Here is a 25,492-nt window from a genome sequence, read left to right as displayed (position 1 = left end):
TGATTTAAACAGCTTGTTCTGTCCCACCAACAGTCCCAGACTTAAAAATATTACATTTAAAATTATATAAAATATAGTGCTGTCAAACGATTACAATATTTAATTGCGATTGGATGGCGTCTCGCGTTCGCCATCCACTTAAAACGTTACGTTAGTCTACTACTCTTTGGCTCGCAAGCCCAAACAAGTGTGTGCGGCGTGTCCGTTTTGTTTCCGGTCTAGCTAGATCCGGTGTGGTGTTGTAGTTTTTCTAACGTTACTAGTTGTTGCAACAGCATGTGAAAAAAACTACAAAGTTTGCTATGCCAAAAAGAACGTTAATCTCTTGATTTTAACGCCGTTAAAATGGGTTTGCGTTAACGCCATTTATAACGCGTTTAACTGACAACACTAATAAAATACAGAAAAACCGCAAGTTCTTTGAGCAGATGAGTAGATACCCGAGTAGATATATCTGTGATCTACTTTTAAGTTTGAAGAATAATATTGTATATGCTTATCTTTTATGTTCTGTGATGTATTGTTGACTTGTGGGTAGAAATAAAAGGTAGGAACTGTGTTTCTACCTGATCCAGGTGGAAGACTGCAGCTGAGATGCTCTGCACTCGGTCCACTGTGTGTTCTAAGTTTGCAGGCTCCTCGCTCTTTACCACCACGTCCTTGTACAGGTTCATCTGCCACTGGACTGCTGGGTCATCAGACTACGACGCAACAACAATCAAATCAATAAATAAACAGCAGCCTTATACTAATGCTACAAACCCCAATTCCAATGAAGTTGGGACATTGTGTAAAACGTAAAAAAAAAAAAATACAATGATTTGCAAATCCTTTCAAACCTATATTCAATTGAATACACAACAAAGACAAGATATTTAATGTTTAAACTGATAAACTTTATTGTTTTTTTTGCAAATTTTGAATTTGATGCCTATAACATGTTCAAAAAAAGCTGGACAGGGGCATGTGAAATCAACTTTCCTTTTAACAACACTCAATAAGCGTTTGTGAACTGAGGACACTAATTGTTGAAGCTTTGTAGGTGGAATTATTTCTCATTCTTGCTTGATGTATGACTTCAGTGGCTCAACAGTCCGGGGTCTCCGTTGTCGTATTTTGCACTTCATAATGCGCCACACATTTTGAATGGGAGACAGGTCTGGGCTGCAGGCAGGCCAGTCTAGTACCTGCATTCTTTTACTATGAAGCCACGCTGTTGTTACACGTGCAGGATGTGGCTTAGCATTGTCTTGCTGAAAGAAGCAGGGACGTCCCTGAAAAAGACATTGCTTGGATGGCAGCATATGTTGCTCCAAAACCTGTATGTACCTTTCAGCATTAATGGTGCCTTCACAGATATGCAAGTTACCCATGCCATGGGCACTAACACACCCCCATACCATCACAGATGCTGACTTTTGAACTTTGCGCTGATAACAATCTGGATGGTCCTTTTCCTCTTTGGCCCAGAGGACATGAAGTCCATGATTTCCAAAAACTATTTGAAATGTGGACTTGTCAGACCACAGCACACTTTTCCACTTTACATAAGTCTATCTCAGATGAGCTCGGGCCCAGAGAAGCCAGCGGTGTTTCTGGGTATTGTTGATATATGGCTTTCGCTTTGCATGGTAGAGTTTTAACTTGCACTTGTAGATGTAGTGACAAACTGTGTTAACTGACAATGGTTTTCCGAAGTGTTCCTGAGCCCACGTGGTAATATTCTTTACATAATGTCAGTTTTTAATGCAGTGACCAATTTATAATTCACCTGTGGAATGTTCCAAACAGGTGTTTTTTTTTTTTTTAGCATTCCTCAACTTTTTGTTGAGGAAGTCTTTTGTTGCTCCTGTCCCAGCTTTTTTGGAACGTGTTGCAGGCATCAAATTCAAAATGAATGAATATTTGCAACAAAAAAAACAATAGTTTATCAGTGTGAACATTAAATATTTTGTCTTTGTAGTAAATTCAATTGAATATAGGTTGAAAAGAATTTGCAAATCATTGTATTCTGTTTTTATTTACGTTTTACACAACGTCACAACTTCATTGGAATTGGGGTTTGTACTTAACTGCTCTTGCTGCTAGAATTATAACCATACAAAACATCATCTCACCTTGTCCTGGAGATGGTAATTCTGACGCAAGTGCTCCTTCACCTCATCATCTGTGTCTTTCTATGAAGGGAAAGGGTATTCATAACAGAGAAAAAATGCAATGCAGTGTTAATAAACTATTGTTATCATTTAAAAGTAAGTAGTCAGACTGAATGTCTACTGCACCGAAGAAGACATTTTAAGTTGGTAAATGGCTTTAATTTGCATCACAACAATGCTTTCTTTATTTTTTCCCGCAACTCCTTCTGGATAACGCCTAACATAATGAAATGAAGGCTGAAGTCTGTAATGCAAAGAAAGACCATACAGACTGCTGTGACTTAAAGTGGCTATTTGTAACTTTTCGGTTTGTGTTGATTCTAGCCGCCACTTTAGACAAAAGCGGTAGTGTTTTTTACCACACCTGCTGTCATAAAGGTCTTTTCTTTACGCTGCTGAATTACCCACTGTATATTACTGAGTTAGCGTTCCCGGGAGGTCATATAGTTGTGATAAATGTTTTGCCCAGACAGAAAATTATTCATTTACACAAGGGTTGCATACGGTAACTTAGCCTACTTGTAACGTGTCACAAGCCAAAGCATTAAGAGTTTGTTCTAGCGCCGAACATAATAATAACTTTATTTACATAGATTATATATATATAGCTTCATCAGCCATAGCTACAACAGATAACTTCTAGATACTCAGTAACAGACTTTTCCGGTGTTATACCGAAATCTGCGATCCATCAGAATGTGTGATTGTAGAGCTTGTCTACCTGCCGTAAATCATTTTGTGACTTTGCGGGGAAAATCGGAGTCGTTAGTCTCATTTGCTGTTACAGGTCATTTATGATCATCAGATGAAAAAGTTTCAGAAATTTGCACTCTAGGGACTTCTAATGAATGAACTTTCTTAGAGGCCCAACTTTCAACTTCATTAATATTATCCATCAGTGTGTCAAATTATAAGACCTAAAATAACTTAAGATAATGCCGAATATAAGGACAGCATAATAAGAGATGGAGTACATGTTGGACCGCCTGCATAGAAAAAGGGACCCTAAAAAAATCAACATAAGAATGTAGTTTGTTAGGATTTAGGTGGTCTAAAAGTCTTTGCACCAGGTCCTGTTTTTGTTAGCTTACCAGACTGTAGCGTATCTTGGCAAGGGAGATGAGCTCCTGGTCTCCTGGGGTGCACATGTTTAGGCCGACTGGCAGCAGCTTCTTCAGGGCAGCCACGATCAGGGAGGTCTGGATGGAGTAGTACTCGCCTCGGCGGCGCTTGTGTTTCCTCTCCTGGTCCCCCCCTGACTACAGAGAAAAAGGAGACAATCAATCTATAAATTGCAGGAACGTCTGTCTGTCTGTGTGTGTGTGGGTGTTATGCGCATATCTCTCGAACCGTTAGTCCGATGGATTTCAAACTTGACAGGTGTCTTGCTACGGGCACGAGTAAGTGCAGTGCCAAGTTTGACGTTTGGATTAGAAATGCAAAAGATATCATTAAATATATATCGGTAAAAGAAGTACACATTGGCTTTTGCCGCTGGCCACTCCCCCTCTCACACTGCATGCACACTGACTGAGCACTAAACCTGTTTGAGTCGTGACTCACTCGGATCTTTCACCCGACTCTTTAAATGAACTCATGAGTCGCTCATACTACACGAGACAACACCGTATCTCTCGCTCTCTCTCTGCGCACACACACACACACACACACACACACACACACAGGTGATAAACCTGGTGGTGATTAACGCAGATATGTGCTGATTAGCTCTCATAACGGGCCAGGTGGGTAGCGCACTGCCATGAGTCCAGGACGCTAATGTCTGGTTACTCCACATTTTCATTGTGATTTTGTGATTACATTCTGAATCTGCAACGTTCTCTGTCTGTAAGTTAGTAGTAGGGTATACAGGGGAGTTGCATTTGAAGTGGTTTGGGGTCCTTCTGTAAGTAATTTTGGGGTACAATTTGGTTTTAATGAATTCTACAAGCAGCAATACCACAGTGCCAAGCAATCAGCCCGTTCCAAACAGACACATTTTCAACGGGCACTGCACTAGTGACATCTTAAAGACACATCTTTTTAGCATTGCCATTGCTTTCCTCAGAGCAATTATTTGATCTTGCCCTATCTTGTCTTTCTAATTTAACTTGATCCTATGTTATTGTTCGTTCGTTCGTCCTTGTTTTTTTGTAAATGTTATAATTATTTGCTTATATGTACAGCACTTTGTGTGGCACTTTATACATGACTTGAGCTATATAATTAAGTTTTGTATTATACTAAACTGTTGACAAGCAAAACTTAAATTGTATCTGGTTGTGGAATATCCTATCTGTTATGTCCTGTGTGGTTTGTATTTTCTGTTTGTCTTTCTATTATTCAATTATTTATTAAAATGTATGTGTTTAAATACACACAGTTTATTGAAAAAAACAAAATTGTATTTCCCAAATCCAAATAAAAAAATCCTCAATCCTGTACTTCATTTTATTTCATTTGTATCAGATTGATGCTTTTGTGTACTGTATGTTTTCTTCTTTCAACAAGGCAACTTTTGAGAATTCACCTTTCTCTTAACCGACTTCAACATTTTAAATGAAGCACTCAAATCAAATTTAACCACCAGAACTGAGATCTAATTTCCAATGAATAAATAAACTGTCTGGCTCTGCCAAAACAAATAAACAACTCATAGTGACAGCTTGTTGGGCGACTGCTGGACCAAACACTGTCAATATCCAGATTTATAACCCGACTTTACTACGTCAAATGTCCACATGAAATATGATATGTCGTAAACCGTTGCTTTAGCGGTGAATTTAAGAGGTATGGACTTATACAGTTGATTTGTAGAACATCTTACATCTACATTCAGTGCATGTCAGGGGAAGGACTTTTCCCTTTCATTAGGAAAGTCTGTGAAATATAGTAGCAAGAAAGGAAGCACTTGGGGATCCTGCCAGGAAGTATTCAGGTTGTTTTCAGCTCTTCCAAAGTGCTGACACAGCGGAGGGGCAAGCAGGATAAGAGCGAGATTAAAGTTAGCCCAGAGAGAACTAAGATGTACTCTTCTCCATCTCCCGGTTTCATTACAAGACAGATGTCTTTCTATAATTAATAGGTCCCTTTCCAAAGAAAAAGAGTTATTCTTGGGAGGCCTGTGAGTTAGCTCACCTTTACTGAGTAAATGTTATCTACACTATTTTGAATCTTAAGGGGCTCTAATAACTCAATTATTTCTTGGTCTGGCAATGACATGTCATGGTTTACAGAGAATTTCTGACCCACATGAATTTCAAGCGGACAGGAGATGTTTCAATGTTGATTCCTACTGTTCCCTAGTAAAAACTCAAGGAGTGCTTTCAATGGGTCAGTCATACTTTTGGACACCCCTGACATTTGAAGTACTCAGCCATGCTATTCGTTTTTACTGAAGACATAAATATTTAAAAAATGGCTCACAAATATGAAATCACTTTAAAAAAAAGACCAAGGATACAAAGACAATACTTGTTAGTGGGATCAATTAAATGTTGGTTTTGGTCATTTCATCGCTTTTGATGTAAGAACAAATCTAAATATCAATAGACTTATAATTTTAAGTAATAATCTGATTTTCATTTAAATAAATGTCTGTTAAGTCACTACTGCCGAATGAGGTGACACAATGGTGATTGAGCCTACAGCCCACTGATCAATGCACTTGCATTTGCAGTATTATGAACCAAGGTTATAATCGTTAACGAAAACGAACGAAATAACAAAAACGTTAACTGAAATAAAAATAAAAACGAGGCATTACAAAAAAACGATAACTAACTAAAACTGTAATGTCTGTTTGTAAAACTAACTAAAATAAAATAATCAAGTAAATGTCCTTAGTTTTCGTCTATGTCAATGTCTTTCATAGAGCAAATAACGTTATATCTTTCAGAATTGACATTTCCGACCATAGACCTGTTTTATACAGTCTATGCCATAGACATATATAGTTTCTGACTGGGAACCCAGAAATTCCGACATTCCATGTCAAATTGAACACAACATAGTCCATGCCCCTCGCCTGGCATCATGGTGGTACCGAAAGTCGGAAGAAAGCGGCAGATTCCTATTTGATTATGACTGTGTCAGCAAGTGCCTTTCAGTGGAAGGTGGTAAAATATGTGGACAATTTATTAAAGGGAAAAAATCCCACAAATTAGAAAGTACAGTTGTGTTCAAAATAATAGCAGTCCAACATCACTAACCTCATAAATTAAATGTATACACTTTTTGGTTCATTTCACACTGAAATACTCAGCAAAATGGGTCGTTCCAGACATTGCTCTGAGGAACAGCGGACTTTGATTAAAAAGTTGATTGGAGAGGGGAAAATATATAAAAAAGTGCAGAAAAGTATAGGCTGCTCAGCCAAAATGATTTCAAATGCCTTGAAATGGCATCCAAAGCCTGAACGACGTGGGAAAAAAACGGTCAACTACCATTCGAATGGATCGAAGAATAGCCAAAATGGCAAAGGCCCAACCAATGATCAGCTCCAGGAAAATCAAAGAAGACTTTAAGTTACCTGTGAGTACTGTTACGATCAGAAGAAGGCCATGTGAAGCAAAGCTATCAGCTAGAAGCTCCCGCAAAGACCCATTGCTGAAAAAAAGACATGTACTGAATAGGTTGAAATTTGCCAAAGGACACATTGACTGGCCAAAGGAGAAATGGTGCAACATTCTGTGGACTGATGAGAGCAAAATTGTTCTTTTTGGGTCTAGGGGCCGCAGACAGTTTGTCCGACGACCCCCATGCACTGAATTCAAGCCACAGTACACTGTGAAGACAGTAAAGCATGGTGGTGCAAAAATCATATTATGGGGATGTTTCTCATACTGTGGTGTTGGGCCTATTTATTGCATACCAGGGATCGTGGATCAGTTTCAATACATCAAAATACTTGAAGAGGTCATGTTGCCTTATGCTGAAGAGGAAATGCCTTTGAAATGGGTCTTTCAACAAGACAATGACCCAAAACACACCAGTAAGCGAGCAAAGTCTTGGTTCCAGATGAACAAGATTGATGTTATGGAGTGGCCATCCCAATCCCCAGACCTCAATACGTGACAATGTCACCCCATAGAAAACTTGTGGGGTGACATCAAAAATGTGATTTCTCAGGCAAAACCCAGTAATGCAGAGGAATTGTTAAATGTAGTTCAATCGTCCTGGGCTGGAATACCTGTTCACAGGTGCCAGAAGTTGGTCGACTCCATGCAACGCAGATGTGAAGCAGTTCTCAGAAATAATGATTATGCAACTAAATATTAGTGCAGTGATTCAAAGTAAAGCAAACCTTTGAGACATTTTTCAGTTTATACAGTAAATGTTTGAGTTTTCAAAGAAAAATATCCCTTTTTCTTCACTTTCTGTAAAGGTATAACACAAACTTGATCAATTTTGGTCATGTTTTGATTTGGAATTGAATGTGCACTGTTCCCAATGCATTGATATTATGGAATTAAAAGCTATTCTAAGGATTTTGAGCATTATTCACTTTTTTAAACACACTGCTATTATTCTGAACACAACTGTACATTTGAGAAGCGCGCAAAGGAGGCTAACCTAGCTTACCTTAACAAGGTAAAGGAGAACGCCCCCTTTCCCTGAAACAGAAGCTAACCCCAGTACAGGGCATGGATGTATGGGTAGAGGGCCAGGCAGTATGACAGAGACAATCGTAGGACAGAGAACATTATAGGTTAGTAAATACGCAGGAACACTAAAAGCGTGAGGAAGTGTGGGTTAATGTGTGTATTGATACTTGGATGTCTACACAACTGTTTGACTCGATTGACTTCAAAAAGTTCAAAACACCTGTAACAACAAAACATCATGAACAGTATGTCTTCTTTAGTCTATTGGCTATTTAGGTTTTTTCCTGGCACACGTCACTTACGCATTTTCCACTTACTGCGGCGTCTTGTGTAGACTGTTTACATATTTGTGCTCATCATATGTACATTTTATGTAACTTACGGGTGTTATTGTTGAATACATATTTCTAAAATTGTATGATCTTTTTGTTGAGTTATTATTACACAATACTTTTTCTGATCTTTTTGAATCTTGCCCCTGACAAATAACCCAAATTACAAAAAAGACTAAAACTAAGACTAAAACTAATAAAAACTAAACTAAAACTAAGCATTTTCAAAAAATAAAAATGAAACTAGCAAAACCGCTTTAAAAACTAAGTAAAACTAAACTGAATTTTTAAACAAAAAGTCAAAACAAAATAAAAATTAAAACTAATGAAAAATGCAAAACTATTATAACCTGGTTATGAACTGGGTGTCTGGCGACATTCTGGGGAAAAAATCACAAGCAGCGCACAGTTTGTGACGCAGCAGTGGTTGGTACGACAGAGAGGGTAGGCGGAGCTAACACAACAGACTCGCTCTTTGACTCACTTGTGTGTGAAGCAGTGTACTGTTATTTTCAGTCTCTGCTAGGTGAGATAAGTGAGATCCCACAACACACCAGCAATTTCTCTTTTTCAGTGTTCTCTTTGGAATCTTCGATATGCTAGTATTCACCCATATCACATGAAATATCTATTATATTTACCTTGGACATCTTTGCCTTGCCCTCTCCAGTCAGGAAGCCCAAATTATTGATCTCATTCTGAACCACAAAGTTTTGCTCTTCACGCTTAAAGTTCTGGATTCAGAGGACAAAGAAAAGAGGTTAATCAGGAAAGACATCATCAAGACCAGTATCCTGGTAACAGACGTCATATTGTGATATGACTACTAGGTTGAGTAGTGAGACTTACATGGGACTTGCACCAGAGGATGAAGATCTCTGCCACCATCCTGAAGAGCTCAGTGGAGTCTGCATCGGGCTCCTTCAGCCACCTGCACCTGGAATGTACAACGACACGAACCAGAGACTATTGAGTTTCATGAAGATGTGGTACAACTATGCAGGACACAACAATTTCATAACTCAATAGATCAGAAACAGAGGTGGATAAAGCTCAGGGACTACATGAAAATAATAATGCTGTCTGAAACTGAACAAACTGTTTGCAAATCAAAATCCCCCCCAAAAATCTTAAAATAAAAACTAATCTCTCTTTGGTAAAATTGTACCTGTTGTTGTCCACATAACGGATGAGCATGGGGTAGAAGGCGTAGAGGTCTCTGCAGAGCACAGCAAACTCATCCAGGATGAGCAGCTCGGCCTCCTGGTTGTCACCTTTACTGTCGGCCTTCAGCAGCTCCTCTTCAGCCACAACCTTCGTTTGCAGCACATCAACAACTCATCTCCGGCAATCAATTAATTAGTATAAATGTCCTCACACACGATCCCATCCAACTCAGTGGTAATATTCTCCTTCCTGTATGCTCTCTCAGTAAGTAACGGTTGTATTTTTAATCTTAGTAGGTGATGTGACTGAGCATACAGTTCTTGGACTAGCTCCTCTGACTCCTGACAGCTCAATATTAACACTGTAAATTCAGCAGCTTAGGATGGAGTCAGCAAAAAAATCTACTTAAACCATAGGTGTCATTAAGCAGTGGATACAATGTGGTATACCATGTACGTCATATTAGAAGATCTCACCTTGACTGTCTTCTTCCTCAGTTTGTCCAGTGTGGGCAGGAAGTGGGTTCTCAGCAGATCTGCTCCAGCCTTGCAGATGATTGGCTGAGAGTATACTGGAGACAAGAGACAATGGAAAATATATATTCTGGACATGGGCAACTCAGACAAACAGACACCAAAATCATTCCTCTGTCCCTGGAGATTATTGGCTCTAGTGTCAAGTGTCACAGCTGTCAAACTATATTTAGCATTTAGTTTTAGAACAACCACAAGTGTTTAAGTTAGATCAGCAATTGTGGTTTACTATTGTCTCTGAAAACACAATAGTACTAAAAACAGGAAATATAAGTCAAAGAAAAGTCAAATACATGACAAAGCATGCATTTCCCTTATCTGTCGTTTGTAAATGTGTTAGAAATAAAATAATTTAAATGTGGTTTTAAAAAGTGAGAAAATGCCTCAGGCTATGGGCCCCACAACAGCCAATTATATTATCTGGCCTTTCCTGAACTCCCCCTGAGGAATGTGCACTGAAAATGCAAATGTTCTACAAAACCTAATAGTTACACTTTACTTGAAGGTATCTACATAAGAGTGAGATGACACTGTCATGAACGTGTCATAACAAGTCATAAACGTTTATGACATAACACTTCTTTTATTAAGTGTCACTCGGTTTTTGTAATGACAAGTTATGGTTAGGGTTAGAGTTAGAGTTAGGGTTCATGTGTCATGACAGTGTCATGTGTTCATGACACTGTCATGTCACTCTTATGTAAACACCTTCAAGTAAAGTGTTACCAAACTAATATTAACACTAGGTTACCACATGGGCTTTATCATTTAAAATAACTTCCCAGAGTTATTTTTGTTATTATGAAGTTTGATTGGAAATCTAACTCTTTCCTTGTTTGTTAATGTTTTTAAAAGAGAAAAGCAATGAGGGTGGTTTCTAGCTCTGTTGAGAACAAAACTTGACATCTAATGAAATGTAAATACATATTCCCATTAAGCAATTCATTTGTAAAATTATCTCACATTTCCTGACAACCCAAAATAACTTTTTATAATCCCTGACTTTGCAAGTCTAACAAAAACACAATCTGACCAGTGAAAATCCCTTTCAAATCATATTTATTCTTTCTCTAACTGCCTTGAGTCTGGCTCTTACCCGCAATCCTCTTCATCCAGGGGGCGTCATCGATGCCAAGGTTGTTGTTAAGCATCTTGAGGATGTTTCCCAGGATGATGCTGAGGTGTTCAGAGGTCACCATAGTGCAGCAATTGGCACCTGGAGGTGAGTTTTCAGGACCTTTCTCCCACCAGTAGGACAAATAGTTACACAGCATGGGAAGGATCACTTCAATGACCTGCAGGAGACAGGCTGAAGGTGAAATGTCTGTATGATTGATGTCATGTAGGCATGAAAATAAATGTACATCTCGATTGTACACTGATAATGTCTTATAAGAGCCTTACACTCAAGCTCTGTGTGAGTTGTATTCCTACAGTGACACATTCCAACTAAATGTACACAACTTAAATAGTTAGTTGTGTCTAAACTGTTTTTAAATTAAGGAGATTACTTCAAAATGGTCATTTAGATTAGATTGTAATATAATATTCACCACACATTGCAACGTTAAAATTATATCTTGTTAAATTATAAGTTTTGAAAAAAAAGATCAAACTAGTAATAAAGTAAATAAAACCTTCATTAAAGGGGTACTCTGGCAATTTAGGATTGCAACTCAAGAGAGACATAATGTTAGAATATAAGGTAAAAATTGATTGAGCAAAGGCTGAGATATCCTAACTTTTAGTCCCGCAAGCCCTATAAACAATGGATCCCACTAGGGTGGAACGGTACATGTATTCGTATTGAACCGAAACGGTACGGGCGTCTCGGTTCGGTACATGAATTTACAGAGAGAATACACGGTATAAAAATAAATAAAACTTGCGTGCAAATTAATTAATGTAATGTGGAACTACTGTTACATACGCGTTTCTTAGGGACACCTAATCTGAGTCGAGCTGCTTCGCTGTTTGCTCCGCTGTTAGCTCCGGCGTTAGCTGTTAGCTCCGCCGTTAGCTTCGCTGTTTGCTGCTAGCTCCGCTGTTAGCGTGTGAAGCTAACGCCACAATTCGCCAACTGCTCTGTGTAACCGAAGCTGCTCTTTTAACACCCCTGCTCTGTGCATTCACATATGAGAGCAGCGCTTGTCTCCCATATCACACTACTAGATGAAGTTCCAGATGGAGTCTGGAGATGATGTGGGGTAGCCTACTTACTGTTTACTGTTTACATCTTACTTTATACGCTTCAGGCTGTTGCAGCTAGCTCAGGGGAGAGACTGGATGACACTAGGTGTTAAAGCTTGAGACATGCACAATAAAAGAAATTGCCTCCTGCATTTTTGTTATGCTTTTCCCTCCATTGTACCGAACCGAACCGTGATGTCTGAACCGAGGTATGAACCGAACCGTGACTTCAGTGTACTGTTCCACCCCTAGATCCCACTCATAATGCAAATCATTTGCAAACTAGTGACCATGTTTTTGTGGGACCAAAAGCGTAAAAAATGCAGCTGTTTGTATTAAAGTAAATTTCTAATCAGCCCTTCAGACCTGTGGCATGTCACTGTAGCGAGCACCAGACTCTGAGACATCGCTGACATCTTTCAGCAGTCTGTCAAGACGAGGCATCTCTGGAGACATCTCCTCTACCGTGTCCGGCATACTCAGGACTAGAAAAGGAAAACACAAAGACAACAAAAAGCAACTCAAAAGCATATACACAGCAATGTCAAAACATTGTAAATGAACGGGATAATAATAAAAATTAGGATCAAGTGGACACTCACTGGCTCTCTCTCGGGGGGTCTTGGTGTTAAAGACAGACAGCGGGTTGTGGGCATTTAATTGGGGCTCCAGGAACGCCACAGGCATGGCTCCCACCAGGGTTGCCAGGCTCTCACCCAGCGCTGGAAGATGCCTGCAGATCAACATGTAAATTAATAAAGTCTAATTTTAAAAAAAGCACACCAAAAATAAACATTGTTGCAACATACAATTTGTCTTCAAGTCTTAAAACACACTGTTTCAAAAGAGTACTGTGACCCCAAGGTGCATGATGTTAGTGGTGGTGACCAAACATTTTGGGGTCATTGTTAGGACAATTTTAACCTTCAATCTTTACCACTGGGCTATCAGTACAGAGAGCCTTCGCAGAACACCACATGGCATCAGGATTCAGACATAATTTTAGACCAAACTGCCAAGGTATGGTTGTGATCAACTTTTTACTGGTTATTTTACAGCTCAAGGTGAGAAACTACAGTTCTCTTTCATAGCATTCGTTTCGATGTCTCACTATGGGATACGCCCCTCCGCGTGTTCACAGAGGCACTTGTTCCATTACGCCAGCCCTGAGTGGCTGGCAGTCGTGACGTCCGCGTCAGTGCCCCTGCCTTATATACGGCTGACGCAGCGTCACCTGTCATTCAATCACTTCTTCTTACTTCAGGAGCCAAGCTCTTGTGCTTTCAGTATCTATTAGGCTAATTAGCTTAACTGTCCACAGACCGGCGCGAACACCTCTGTCACCGGGCGCTATTAGCCGAGGATACCACAGCAACTGCCTTCACCATAGGTAACATTAGCTGCATATGCTCTGGGCTGTCTCCAAACAGTGGAATATTTCTTCTAGCTAGTACAAGTAGGTTTAGCTACTCCAAACAAGCTCACTCTGCTGCAGGGTGGTTACCTCACCGCCCTCATCAGCTCGTTCTAGCTAGCCTTAGCTGGATTACCATCTCCGGCTGTTTCGTCTCCATCCTTGGCGCAAGCTAATGGATACGGCTGCAAAGCTACCTCCAACCACGGAGCAGGGAGACGCCTGGCTCTTCTTGGCACATGCGGTAATAAGATTTCGAGCAAGGACATGCACCAGGTCTGCTCCATGTGCCTCCAACAGCTAACGTTGTAACGCTAGCCGTTAGCAGCGTTTGCATGGCATTGTAGCTAAACTGGAAAGAGAGGATCGTGAGTTTGCGGTGAACATGCCGTTTTTTAGGTGGGGTATTGTTGACTCTGGTATGTACCTGAAGTAGAAGGACATGACTTCGGCCACTTCTTTGTGACCTCCACCTGAATCGATCGACTGGAACACTCTGAAGTGTATACTTCCCCCATCAGTTCCGGAAGAGGCGCAGCACCGATGCTGCTAACACTGGCATCGTCGCTAACGGTGCCTACGGTGCTTCAAAAAAATGGGCATCGTCGGTGTTTTGTAATTTTAGAACCGGAAGGTATCGGTAGTATCGGTTCTTGTGACATCCCTATTTAGGACAGTGGATCAGTTGTTTGTGTCCTGACTGAAGCCCCACAGGGGCAAGCCTATCACTAAACAAGGGCTCTCGCAGTGGACAGTGGATGGCATTGCAGCTGCCTACTGCAGCTCTTGCCTTCTAGCGCCTGCTGGGCTGAGGGCCCACTATAGCAGGGGTCTTGCGACCTCGTGGGCCTTGATCAAAGGGATCTCTATTCAAGAGATTTGTGAGGCGGCTAGCTGGTCCTCGCCCCTGACATTTGCAAGGTTTTGCAAGTTGGATGTAACAAGACCCAGCCTTCCCAGCCAGGGGCCTTGACACAGACATCACGACTGCCAGCCACTCAGGGCTGGCGTGATGGAACAAGTGCTTCTGTGAAAAACGCGGAGGGGCGTATTTCATACTTGAGACATCAAAACAAATGCCAATCAAAAAAAACGGGTTACACAAGTAACCTAAAGTTTTGGGAGAATTTAACGCCGTATAACTCCCAGTCACTCCACATAATTGTGTTTTTAATGAAAGATGTTTCACAGCATGAACAAGTGTTACTGTTGTGTTCTCTTTCCCCTGGGCCATGAAATCCTTTTTATTTCGATACGATTTTCATGAAATGTGATCGTTATCTTGACTAGCCAAAGATTAAACCTCTGTCATCAGAGAAACTATGGCATAGAAATCATAGTCAATTTTTTAATAAGAGTAAACAAGGTACCATAAATATTCCTTCAAGTCCTGAGTGCATTTGTCAGAAATCAAAAAAGTTTAACAGCCATATCCTTATTAACAGTGACAAGTTAAATGTAGTTTATAAATTGCTATTTCACAGTTCCTTGATACCTATTCTCAAGATGACAGAAATCATAGCAAGGACCCATCATTACCAAGGAGTCTTAAACTTGATGATTAAATATACAGTACTGTTCATGTGTAGAACCAAAATCTATTTTACACCCTGCTGCATGGTTTAAGAAAAGTTTATCCTCCTACTGTACCTCTCCACAAAGACGTTCTTTCCAGTTCCCAGAGAGTACAAACAGTTCACGATTCGGTAACAGGACAGCTGTACATCATCCACTGAAACAAACAAACATATTCATCAAGCACACTTTTTTTTATAAACGTACTTACATTACTTAAAAGATGAAAGGTGGAAAAAGAAAAATAAATAAAGTAAATTATTATGACTTAAAATGTCTATTGTGTAAATGTAGACTCTGTATGCATAATAGGCATGTAAAGACGGTGTTTATACAAGACCAATTGTCTCTTTTAAAGTCCAGTTGGGGACTATAATAGACTTGTAGTCCTTTCTGCAACACCCCATCTCTTATTTATAGTTTATTGTTTTATTTCATTTTTTATTTTGTTATTTTCCTCTAGGAAACTATATAGTGTGACCATGGCATGACTTTATTTATCAGTGTACACTCACCTAAAGGATTATTAGGAACACCTGTTAAATTTCTTGTTAATGCAATTATCTAATCAACCAATCACACAACAGCTGCTTCAATGCAATTAGGGGTGTGGTCCTGGTCAAGACAATCTCCTGTCCAAACTGAATGTCAGAATGGTAAAGAACATGAGCATGGCATGGTTGTTGTTGTCAGACCGGCTGGTCTGAGTATTTCACAATCTGCTCAGTTACTGGGATTTTCACTCACAACCATTTCTGTGGTTTACAAAGAATGGTCTGAAAAAGGAAAAACATCCAGTATGCAGCAGTCCTGTGGGCTAAAATGCCTTGTTGATGCTAGAGGTCAGAGGAGAATGGGCCGACTGATTCAAGCTGATAGAAGATCAATTTTGACTCAAATAACCACTCGTTACAACCGAGGTATGCAGCAAAGCATTTGTGAAGCCACAACACGCACAACCTTGAGGCGGTTGGGCTACACCAGCAGAAGACCCCACCGGGTACCACTCATCTCCACTAAAAATAGGAAAATGAGGCTACAATTTCCACGAGCTCACCAAAATTGGACAGTTGAAGACTGGAAAAATGTTACCTGGTCTGATGAGTCTCGATTTCTGTTGAGACATTCAGATGGTAGAGTCAGAATTTGGCGTAAACAGAATGAGAACATGGATCCGTCATGCCTTGTTACCACTGGGCAGGCTGGTGGTGGTGGTGGTGTAATGGTGTGGGGGATGCTATCCTATCAATATTGGACAACATTTCTAAAGAATGCTTCCAACACCTTGGTGAATCAATGCCACAAAGAATTAAGGCAGTTTTGAAGGCGAAAGGGGGTCAAACACAGTATTAGTATGGTGTTCCTAATAATCCTTTAGGTGAGCACATGAGAAGAGGAGAGAAGAAAACCTTTTTTTGAAGGCAGTGGCCTTATTAATATGTATATGCAAATGTATCTAACTATAAATCGGGTAATCTCTGCATGTGTGTGTCTCTGAAATATCTCATGAACAGTTCTTCCAATCTACTTTACACTTGGTTTCCTGGGTACCCTATGAACATGGGTTTTGGAATTTGGAGCAGTTTGGACAGGGTTAAATATTGGATATTAATAAACTGTGAATAAAACTAAACAACATGAACTTGTGTATTGTCACAGGTGACCAAGTCTGTTCAGTTACTTTATTGTTTATTTATATGTTGTTGTGTTTTTTTATGTTATATTCATGTTTGTTTGTTTTAAATAAAATCTATATACACAAATAAAGTTTAGAAAAAAACAGCAAAATAGTGGGTGTGATAACACAAACTCACACAGCAGGTCCACTTCAAACCCGTATGTCGTGATGTGCTCAAACAGGGCAGTGAGAATGGGCAGCAGTGCCACAGTCACATAGTTGATGCTCTGGGTGACGCTCTTCATCTGGGCACGGGACTGCATGAACTTCCCCAGTTTTAGCATCTCCAGCAGCTTATCCAGGTCCTCTGCCGCGTTCTCAAAGAAATTCCGAAACCCGGCTTTGACCAGCTCTGAGCCAGACTTCATCACCGTTCTGAGAGAGAGGGGAGGAAACACAAGGGCTAGTGTGCATCCACAAGACTAGTTTGTAATTGTCTACTTGATGGATCACTGTACATACAGTATACAGACAACTATGTGTGCTTACCTGGTGTCAAGTGAGTGAGTAAGGATGTGCAGACAGCTCACCATAATTGCAGAGTCACTTCCTGTGAGAGAGAGATATTCACTGTAGATGTGGAAAAAGATTGAAAGTAAAGAGGCACATGGGCATACAGACAGATGCAATGCCAACCTTACCAAAGAGAGAAATCCTGTGTCTGACAAGAGCTGCCAGCTTACAGAACAGGCTGGAAAAGAAAGACGGTAAGAGCAGATTTGAACAAAAGGCTTCAGACAGAACAAAGAAGAGCTGAAAAACGCAAAGTAAGCAAGAAAATAAGAAAAGGTCTGATGAAAATATGAAAGACAAAAATCCTGCACTCATTGAGCTAAAAGGGAGGACTTTATGGCAAAAAATAAATAAAAACTGAACAGCTAAAACCTGACAATAGAAATACTGATTAAACAGAATATGTATTGCTTCTATACAGTACCTAGTGACCATCTCCTTCTCTTTGTTAGAGGCGCAGCCACAGCTGCTCAGGTTCTTGCTGGGCGTGGACAGGAAGTAGAGACAGTGGTTCTTTAAAGTTTGATCTGTCAGGGGAAGCAACACCTGGAGAGAAGAAATGCTGCCATGACACTAAAACTTCAATAAAAGCCTTCTTAAAAGTATATTCAACAGCTTATCCGTGGTCGCAAAAAGTGTTCCAGACCTTGGCAAAGAACTTGATTTCCTGGTCATGAGGTGATTTGTCCGTCTTCCCACTGGTGGCCATAGCCTCTGGATTTACAATGATGTTGAGTGGCAAGGTCAGCATTTTTGAGAGTTCCGAATTAATGTAAAAGCACCTCTAAGTGCCATTGTGTTTAAAATGCCGCACACTCACCAAGATGAGCAATGAACTCCTGGGCCGAGTCAACGTATTTCAGCAGCCTTTTGAGAAACTTGTAGGCAAAACGCTTCTCCATGGATGATGACTCCTGCTCTATGTCCTTCAGACCTCTGTCAGATGAAATAATCACCAATAACTTATGTTCAGCTGAAATACTCTGTTTTTCCATCACATTAATGAAAGCAAAGTTTGTCAATATGCTGTCAATGCTAATTCATTGCTAAAACCTTTGGGAAATATCGTGATTAGAAAAAGATACCACTAATGCTTAAGGTTTGAAGTATACAATACAGTCAGCTTTTAAAACTGCTTTGACATTACAGTATGCCTATTATTTTTTCTTATTTCTTCAATGAAGGATAAATTGGAGTGAGAGAAGGTTAACCTTATGACAGCATAGCCACTGATCTGCAGAAACTTGAAGAGCTCCTGGGCCTTCTCTCTGTCTCTGTACTTCTCTTTAGCCGTCAGGGTGTCATAGGGTACCAACAGTGGGTGGGTCCCTCCTCCTGACAAGTCAAATCAAATTCAAAAATCATTTCAAATGTATTTCACACAAATTACTAGTGGTAGCATTACTGCAGCTCAAGTGTATTTTTAAACTGTACATTTACATACCTTTGCTAACGAGTTCAGCTCTCTTCTTCTTGGCCCAGATGGTGTGGTAGTTTTCTGCAACCACCTCCACCATGCCCTGCAGATACAGCAAAAAATGTCTTGGTTTTGTGTTACAAAGACAACTCTCACACTGAGATTAGACCATATGTGCCAAATTATTACAACACTAATCATATTATTATAATGACAACAACGATTATAAAAAGTTGAACAAAAACCAACCTGTAACTCACGAGACAAATTGACATTGTGCAAGTCCATCGGAGCAGGACTGAATTCATTGATCTACAACGTCAGAATAAGACAATACAAGCACACAACCAGATTTGGTTATTAAAAACAATAAATGCATTCGAGTTATTCCACAATAATTCTCTTTAAATCAATGTGTAGTTTACTACTGTACTACTGTGATTCGATTGATCTGACTCAAAGCTTTTACATTTGCAGTTCTTAACATTTTGGAAGCTCTTTCCTGGAAAGAACGCCCCTGGTGTACAAGAAGTGATACATGTTAATTAAAAACAGCAAAAGCTGAGGCTATTTAGCACAAAGGACAAATACAACCTTAATAAAGGAGAATCATGTGAATTTATGTCAGTAAGGGAGATAGTAAATAAGTATCACAAAGGAAACATTTGTTATAACATTATTGTTATCATTATAAGTGGATTATACATCAGGATGTTACCTGAGAGTCAGAGATCTTTCGCTGTTTTTCGCTCTCTTGTTGTTGTAACATGGCGTCTCCTTCCTTCGTCCTCTCAATGTTCCAGCCCATAGCCAGCATGCTCTTCAATGACTCCCTCACTGGCCAGCGGTATGTTTCTCTTTCCTACATATTGCGCGTACGTACACACACACACACACACACACACACACACACACACACACACACACACACACACACACACACACACACACACACACACACACAATGTGACAGTTCAACACAGGTTAAAATGTATACAAGACAAACACATCTGATCTGGAAATGAAACAACTTCCTACATTTTCTAAAGGAGGTTATTTTAATAATGTAATGTTATATAGTTTGGCATAAGGCATGCAAAAAATGTGTTGCGCCTTTTATGCGTTTCTGAGGTTCCCCTTGACTAAATGAATGACCTTTTCACCTCGAACTTGATTTAAGTTGTCAATAAAATACATTTGAATTGCCTGGAACACAAATACTTATACTTGACCAGTTTCCTTCCTTACCAGTCATGTTTTCAAGTTGGCCAACTTTATTTTGTGCTCTGAAAAAATTACGACACTCTGGCTCTTCCCCTTGATACAACCAACACCATTTTTTGTTGCCTTTAAACCAACTTTGCCACTGAGAGGGGTTATTTTTAAAACTAAAACTCATCTACCTGTAAAAGCTGTTAAAGCTAAGATTTATTTCATAAAGAAAGTAACTTGTGTTTGATACACAATCAGCAGTTAAGAGAATGCTTACTACTCCCCTAGCGGCGACTGCGTATGTACCAGTGTGCATGTACCTTCTCACTCAGCGCTTTGTAAGGCTTCAGCAGTGGATGGGTTTTGGCCTGCTCATTCAAGCTGTCTCCATGTTTCCAGCATGCTGACACCTGCAACAACAGTTCATTGTAGTCCATGTATTATACTGCATTCCAGCTATATAAACTCAGTAGTAGAAACACTAATATATTGTGAGTGCTTGCTGTCCAGGCATGCTACTGTACCAGACAATGTAGAGTACAATCAAAATGTAATTGTAGTTAGGTATTTTATATGAGAGATGGCATAAATAAATGAAAAAAAACACAAATGAAAAAAACACAAACCACATGGACAGGGACTAACCTTCTCTGAGGACCACTTGTCATGGGAATGCTCTGCATATTTGTTGGCAATGTACTCAAGTTTTTCAGGAAGAGAGATACTAGAGAGTGGAGATAATGTTTAAGTATGTTTTGTTATTTCAAATTCACTTTTACTTTGTTTTGATTTGTAGACAAACACAGATTTTACTTTAATTACCGTTTTTAAACTGGCAAAAGTTTTAGATGTTAGAAAAATTTCAACATTGTGCATTTTAATCTATGACTCTAGGAAAAACATAAGCAAATTCCTGTTTTTAGACTCACTTGGCAGTGTTGATGGGTTTGGGATCAAAGTTGCCCTGTGCATCCATGGATGCCTGTTTCTCCAGTGTTGCTCCAAGACTTGCATCCACAAAGTCTGGAGGCAAGGCTCCAGCGATGGCACACAGGCATGGCATGGCTATTTTGAAAAGGTCAGCATCATACTTCTACAGAAGAGACAGATACAGCAGAATGAGGAAATGTCTGCTTAGCTATTAGATGTAGACTGTGCAGACTGAGCAGAGAAAAGAAAATGAGGCTAAATGAAAGAAAGAGCTGGAAAAGTGTCAACCAAGGGATGGCTTGTCACAGACATATATGATAAATGATTCAACTGTTTTGACTTCGCCTCAGCTGCATTGCTCACAAGCACTTCATTGAGCTTTCTCTTCACGTCCTCTGACTACAAAGAACTTTTCTCATGAGAGACTCACTCGGATGTTGAAAACTGAAAAGTTTTTCGGAAAACAGAATATAAAAAACAAGCAGAAAGAGGAAAGCATTCTGAGAGAAAACACCAGTAGAATACTAAACATTTTGTTATGCAACAGAGAGGGATTTAAGGAACATATTGCCCTGCCTCCTGATACTTTCAGAAATAGAAAATGAGCAAAAAGACAAATATCTAAAGGAAATACAGAGAGGTAATACAGTTTTCCAAAATCATAAATAATGTCCTGGTAGGGCACATCCTCTCGGCTTATCTTAATAAAGATTTGATAGAACAGGGTTTCTGGGTATACCTTCTGGGAAAGGGAATCAAAGATTCCCCAGAAGAGTTTCTTGGTTAGGATGAGCTCCTCCTCGGAGGCTATGCCAAAGCTGCCCATACCAGAAGGCAGGGAGTAGTACTTCCAGTTCTGCTCATAGTGGTTGGTCAGAAGCTAGAGATCAGAGATACAAGAAAACAAAACGTTTTCAGTTCACGTTGATAAAATATTCTTGCACATCAATGACCAGAGCGGTGTCGTAGCACAAAATCAACATTATACATTATACTGTATTAGATGTATGACTGCATTCAGACATTTATGAAATGCTTGGGGGGAGGAAACGATATTATGTCTGGGTGTTCAACACACAGCAAGTGAGGAGGATAAATGGATTGTGAAATACAAGATGCCTTTTGAATGTTTGTTATAATTATCCCATAACTCTTTCAACTAAAGAATCAAGCACAATAGTGACAAGAAACTCTGCCCAGTGTCTCACCGTGAGAGGTATCCGGCAGTAGTCAGTGAGCATGGGAACGTCGAACACCAACCGCCTGAGCAGCTGCTGCATCATGGAGGGACGCAGGTGCCTATAAAATACAAGGATTACATTATTTAAACATAAACATACAGAAGCAGTGAGTAGAGACTCCCTAGATATCATAAGTTTGACACAGTAGCTACAACAACTGCAGATTTAATATAATACAGTATATATACACACACGGACACCGCACTTATCTGATATAATTCTCTTACGTGCAATTAAACCAAGCTGAGCACCTGAACAGAAATATGTACTCATATCAACTGAATGAAGATAAAAACATTCTGTAATGTGACCAGAAGTATGTGGCAGACAAATACTCTATGTACCAAGCTGCATGAAACAGGGTCAATTGAGGTCAAACTCCAAAATGGCTGCCAACATTATGTGGGTAAAATCCTTAATTATCAGTGTGATCATTCTGAAATACCAAATAGGTTTATAATAAAGTATAATGTTGCTGATGCTAAATTTGGCCCAGATAAAGTTAAAATCACTCAAATAGTATGGCAGGATTACTCTTTGTTACTATATCGATTTTACAAGTCGATGTGCCATAACAGAAAAACAATGCAGGCCTAATTTATTAGCCAAATAAACATACCTACATAAATAACAAATAGTATGAATTCCTACTGTTTGCCTTCTTTCAATCTTTATATTCAAGATTCAAAATCCTTTATTAATCCCACAAGGTGAAAATTCACACTGTTGCAGCAGCAAGGGATAAGGAAAGTAAAACAAGACATTCTGAAGATAACCACACAATAAATAAATATAAGTAAAGAGAAAAAATTGTAAAATGTATTTAAAGTACTGCATAGGCACATTATTGTTGCACGGCAGTCCTAGTGTGTGTGTGTGTGTGTGTGTGTGTGTGTGTGTGTGTGTGTGTGTGTGTGTGTTTGTCCATGTGGTCTGGATTGTAAAGTCTGACAGCAGCAGAAAGGAAAGAGCTGCGGTATCTCTCCTTGACACTTACAATAACGAAGCCAAAAATATCGTATCATATTGTTTGAGTCTAAAGTGCACAAAAGCTTGATAGTTACCCCTGAAGTAACATTGCCCTTAATCTAGTATACGTAATGCCATTGTAATCCTGCAGTTTGTCCTACAGCTTGACAATGGCTGTTTGATATGTGTTGCACAGCCATTTGACAGTAGCCTTGTTTGAAAGTTTAACATGGTGCAGCCTCTGTAAATCTCCAGCTCCCCTTTACTCTTTTGTCTCAGCTGATTCTGAACAAAGCTTGGCAGGCCTTACTTGCAGATAGCCAGCAGACACTCCTCGATGGCATCCCTTTGGGCTTTGGTGAGTGAGCGTCCTTTGGACAGCCGGTAGATAGTCTGCAGCGTTGAGTCAACCAGCTGTGCGTAGTGCTCTGTGCTGCTAAAGAGAGCGGCACAGCGAGTGAGCAGAGGCAGCAGGGCCGAGCCAATGTACCTGTTCATGGCCAACGCCTGTTCAGTGGTGCTCAGCACTTCCTGTGGAACAGAGAACAAGTACATTGAAGGATGGATAGACACAGTAAACATCTCCCCACATGTGAAGATTAATAGAAAGTTGGAGTGAATACAGGCTCCTGGCAATAGCTAAAAGAAACATTATGTGGTTCTACTGTAGTAAAGGGAAAGTGGAATTTAAAAGACTTTATTTTCCTTGATGTCACAGTTGGGAATCATTTTAATCAATCACTGAGGTTTTTGGAGAAATTTCTGTATATTCTTAAATCTAAATGTTACTTCTTCACAGATAACATTTTCGATTGCTAGCTTTTGTTTTAAGATTAGTTTCTATAAATGACGGTCTGCCTGTCACAGAAAGTGTTAACACGAGTCTTGGACACCCTAAAGGTGCCCTGTGAAGTTTTCTTGAAAACAAAATGTACTTTTAGATTCAGTGTTTCTTACCAAAACACTCCTTGAGGGTTAACAAACTTGTTGCATGCATTTTCTTCCTCATAAAACATTCACAAAGCAGTGCAATTTGCATGAATTAAAATGCTGTTTACATCCATGTTTGCTAGCTTGCAGTCTTCTACTACACTACCTTTGTTGGCCCCTTGTAATGATTCTTGGCTCGTTACAGGCACCATATGTTAATCAAACATGAAACCAACAGAAGGATGTGAATCGCGCTGCCCATGTGCTCATGCACAATACAAACAAAATGGAAATCCACCAGCCTTAAATTAAATCTGATTAGGTAATGCTGGAATAAAACAAGTCTGCATGCGACGCGAAGAGCACCTTGGCAGTGCCCAGGAGATGTGTTTTCACTGTAACTTGTGTCCCCCACTAAGTGTCTCCCATCTTCTATCATCATCTATGGGTTTCCATAATGTAGAAGATAATCAGCTTTAAACCAATTTGGCTGATATTTTACGTGAACGCTGATTATTTTTCCTGAGAAAAGAGAACGGTGAAATGTTCACAGTGGTTCAATGGTGAACCACACATTGCCGCAGTAAAAAGTTTTATATCCCTACAAGACTTTTTAATACAGACCATTTGAATACTGATCATATTACTCAGTCTCATTTTACCAATAATTATGTTAATGTTTCTGCCAACTCGGCAGTCATAACAAGGCTTTGCTCTGATTGTAGTTTAGATTGTAGTACAGAACTGTGAGTACTGTTATTATTACGAAATGACAAAAACACCATTCAAGTTAGAAATCTAACTGGAAGAGATAGAGAAGACATATTAAATATTAACACCTGCTAGAAGCCAGAACTTTTACTTTGTGCAGGTGTAGCTAGGTGAGTTCAAAATGAAATAAAAAAAATGAAATAAAAAAAATTAAAAAAAGAAAGGCGAGGGGGATATGTGTTGAAAGTTATTTGGGTTTTCTCTCACTCACCGTGTCCAGAGACGCAGAGGCTTGGAGGTCAGGCAGGAAGCCGACCTCCAACATATGGAGCAGGAAGCTCTGGTCCTCGATACCGTACACTCGTTCCAGGAAGAGCACCATGGGGGCCTTGTGGTCCGGACAGAAACAGGCTGACATGTCGGGTTCTGTCACTGTGCCATCTGAAGTTTAAACACATTTTAGGGGAGAAAAGTTCTAGGTTAATGTGCCGTTTGTAAGCACTGTATTTATTATATCTATTTAATTTGATCAAAAGATAAACAGTGTAGCATCACGGGTGTATTTATAGTAAAAGTAATTCTATACATGATAAGCTATGGAAAGTTATTAAAAAAGAAAAATGGTGTAATTGCTGCTGACAATCTTCCTCCACAGTAGAAACACAGAGAGAGAAATAAATAGATATTTACTCCTGAATGAAGCTGAGAGGATTTTCAAAGTGTAGAGATATGAATTTATTTAAGTTTACTTCATCTAGCACTGTGACTTCCAGTACATACTATGCCAGCCAAATCATTTTTTTTTTATATTTCTAGGCAGTAAAGTAGTGTGGCAAGTTAGTTCAGCAAGTAGCAGAGAAAATTAGAATCTGATATACTGTGGCTTGTGTTTGTATATTCGGTTTAAATCAAAATGGT

At 39.6% G+C, this 25,492-nt stretch overlaps 1 protein-coding gene across 1 annotated transcript in view; it reads right to left on the bottom strand.

Moving 5' to 3' along the window:
* ryr3 (ryanodine receptor 3) overlaps window positions 1–25,492 on the bottom strand; it is a 128,455-nt gene that overhangs the window by 20,021 nt on the left and 82,942 nt on the right. Inside the window, exons 49-76 of the mRNA XM_078275395.1 lie at window positions 24,846–25,015; window positions 23,244–23,464; window positions 21,932–22,022; window positions 21,463–21,603; window positions 20,723–20,886; window positions 20,439–20,517; window positions 20,114–20,203; window positions 19,300–19,443; window positions 18,831–18,893; window positions 18,609–18,684; window positions 18,376–18,499; window positions 17,985–18,100; window positions 17,811–17,878; window positions 17,589–17,710; window positions 17,293–17,342; window positions 17,141–17,201; window positions 16,788–17,026; window positions 15,049–15,130; window positions 12,587–12,717; window positions 12,351–12,469; window positions 10,891–11,089; window positions 9,738–9,832; window positions 9,263–9,408; window positions 8,944–9,031; window positions 8,736–8,828; window positions 3,248–3,415; window positions 2,118–2,177; window positions 567–701 (exon numbers count right to left, since the gene is read on the bottom strand). Coding sequence (XP_078131521.1) covers window positions 567–701; window positions 2,118–2,177; window positions 3,248–3,415; window positions 8,736–8,828; window positions 8,944–9,031; window positions 9,263–9,408; window positions 9,738–9,832; window positions 10,891–11,089; window positions 12,351–12,469; window positions 12,587–12,717; window positions 15,049–15,130; window positions 16,788–17,026; window positions 17,141–17,201; window positions 17,293–17,342; window positions 17,589–17,710; window positions 17,811–17,878; window positions 17,985–18,100; window positions 18,376–18,499; window positions 18,609–18,684; window positions 18,831–18,893; window positions 19,300–19,443; window positions 20,114–20,203; window positions 20,439–20,517; window positions 20,723–20,886; window positions 21,463–21,603; window positions 21,932–22,022; window positions 23,244–23,464; window positions 24,846–25,015 — 3,335 coding nt within the window. The remainder of the gene's footprint in view (window positions 1–566; window positions 702–2,117; window positions 2,178–3,247; window positions 3,416–8,735; window positions 8,829–8,943; window positions 9,032–9,262; window positions 9,409–9,737; window positions 9,833–10,890; window positions 11,090–12,350; window positions 12,470–12,586; window positions 12,718–15,048; window positions 15,131–16,787; window positions 17,027–17,140; window positions 17,202–17,292; window positions 17,343–17,588; window positions 17,711–17,810; window positions 17,879–17,984; window positions 18,101–18,375; window positions 18,500–18,608; window positions 18,685–18,830; window positions 18,894–19,299; window positions 19,444–20,113; window positions 20,204–20,438; window positions 20,518–20,722; window positions 20,887–21,462; window positions 21,604–21,931; window positions 22,023–23,243; window positions 23,465–24,845; window positions 25,016–25,492) is intronic.

Source organism: Sander vitreus, chromosome 18 (genome assembly GCF_031162955.1).
Source record: "Sander vitreus isolate 19-12246 chromosome 18, sanVit1, whole genome shotgun sequence".
NCBI lineage: Eukaryota > Metazoa > Chordata > Actinopteri > Perciformes > Percidae > Sander > Sander vitreus.
This window is presented reverse-complemented; position numbering and strand designations above follow the sequence as displayed.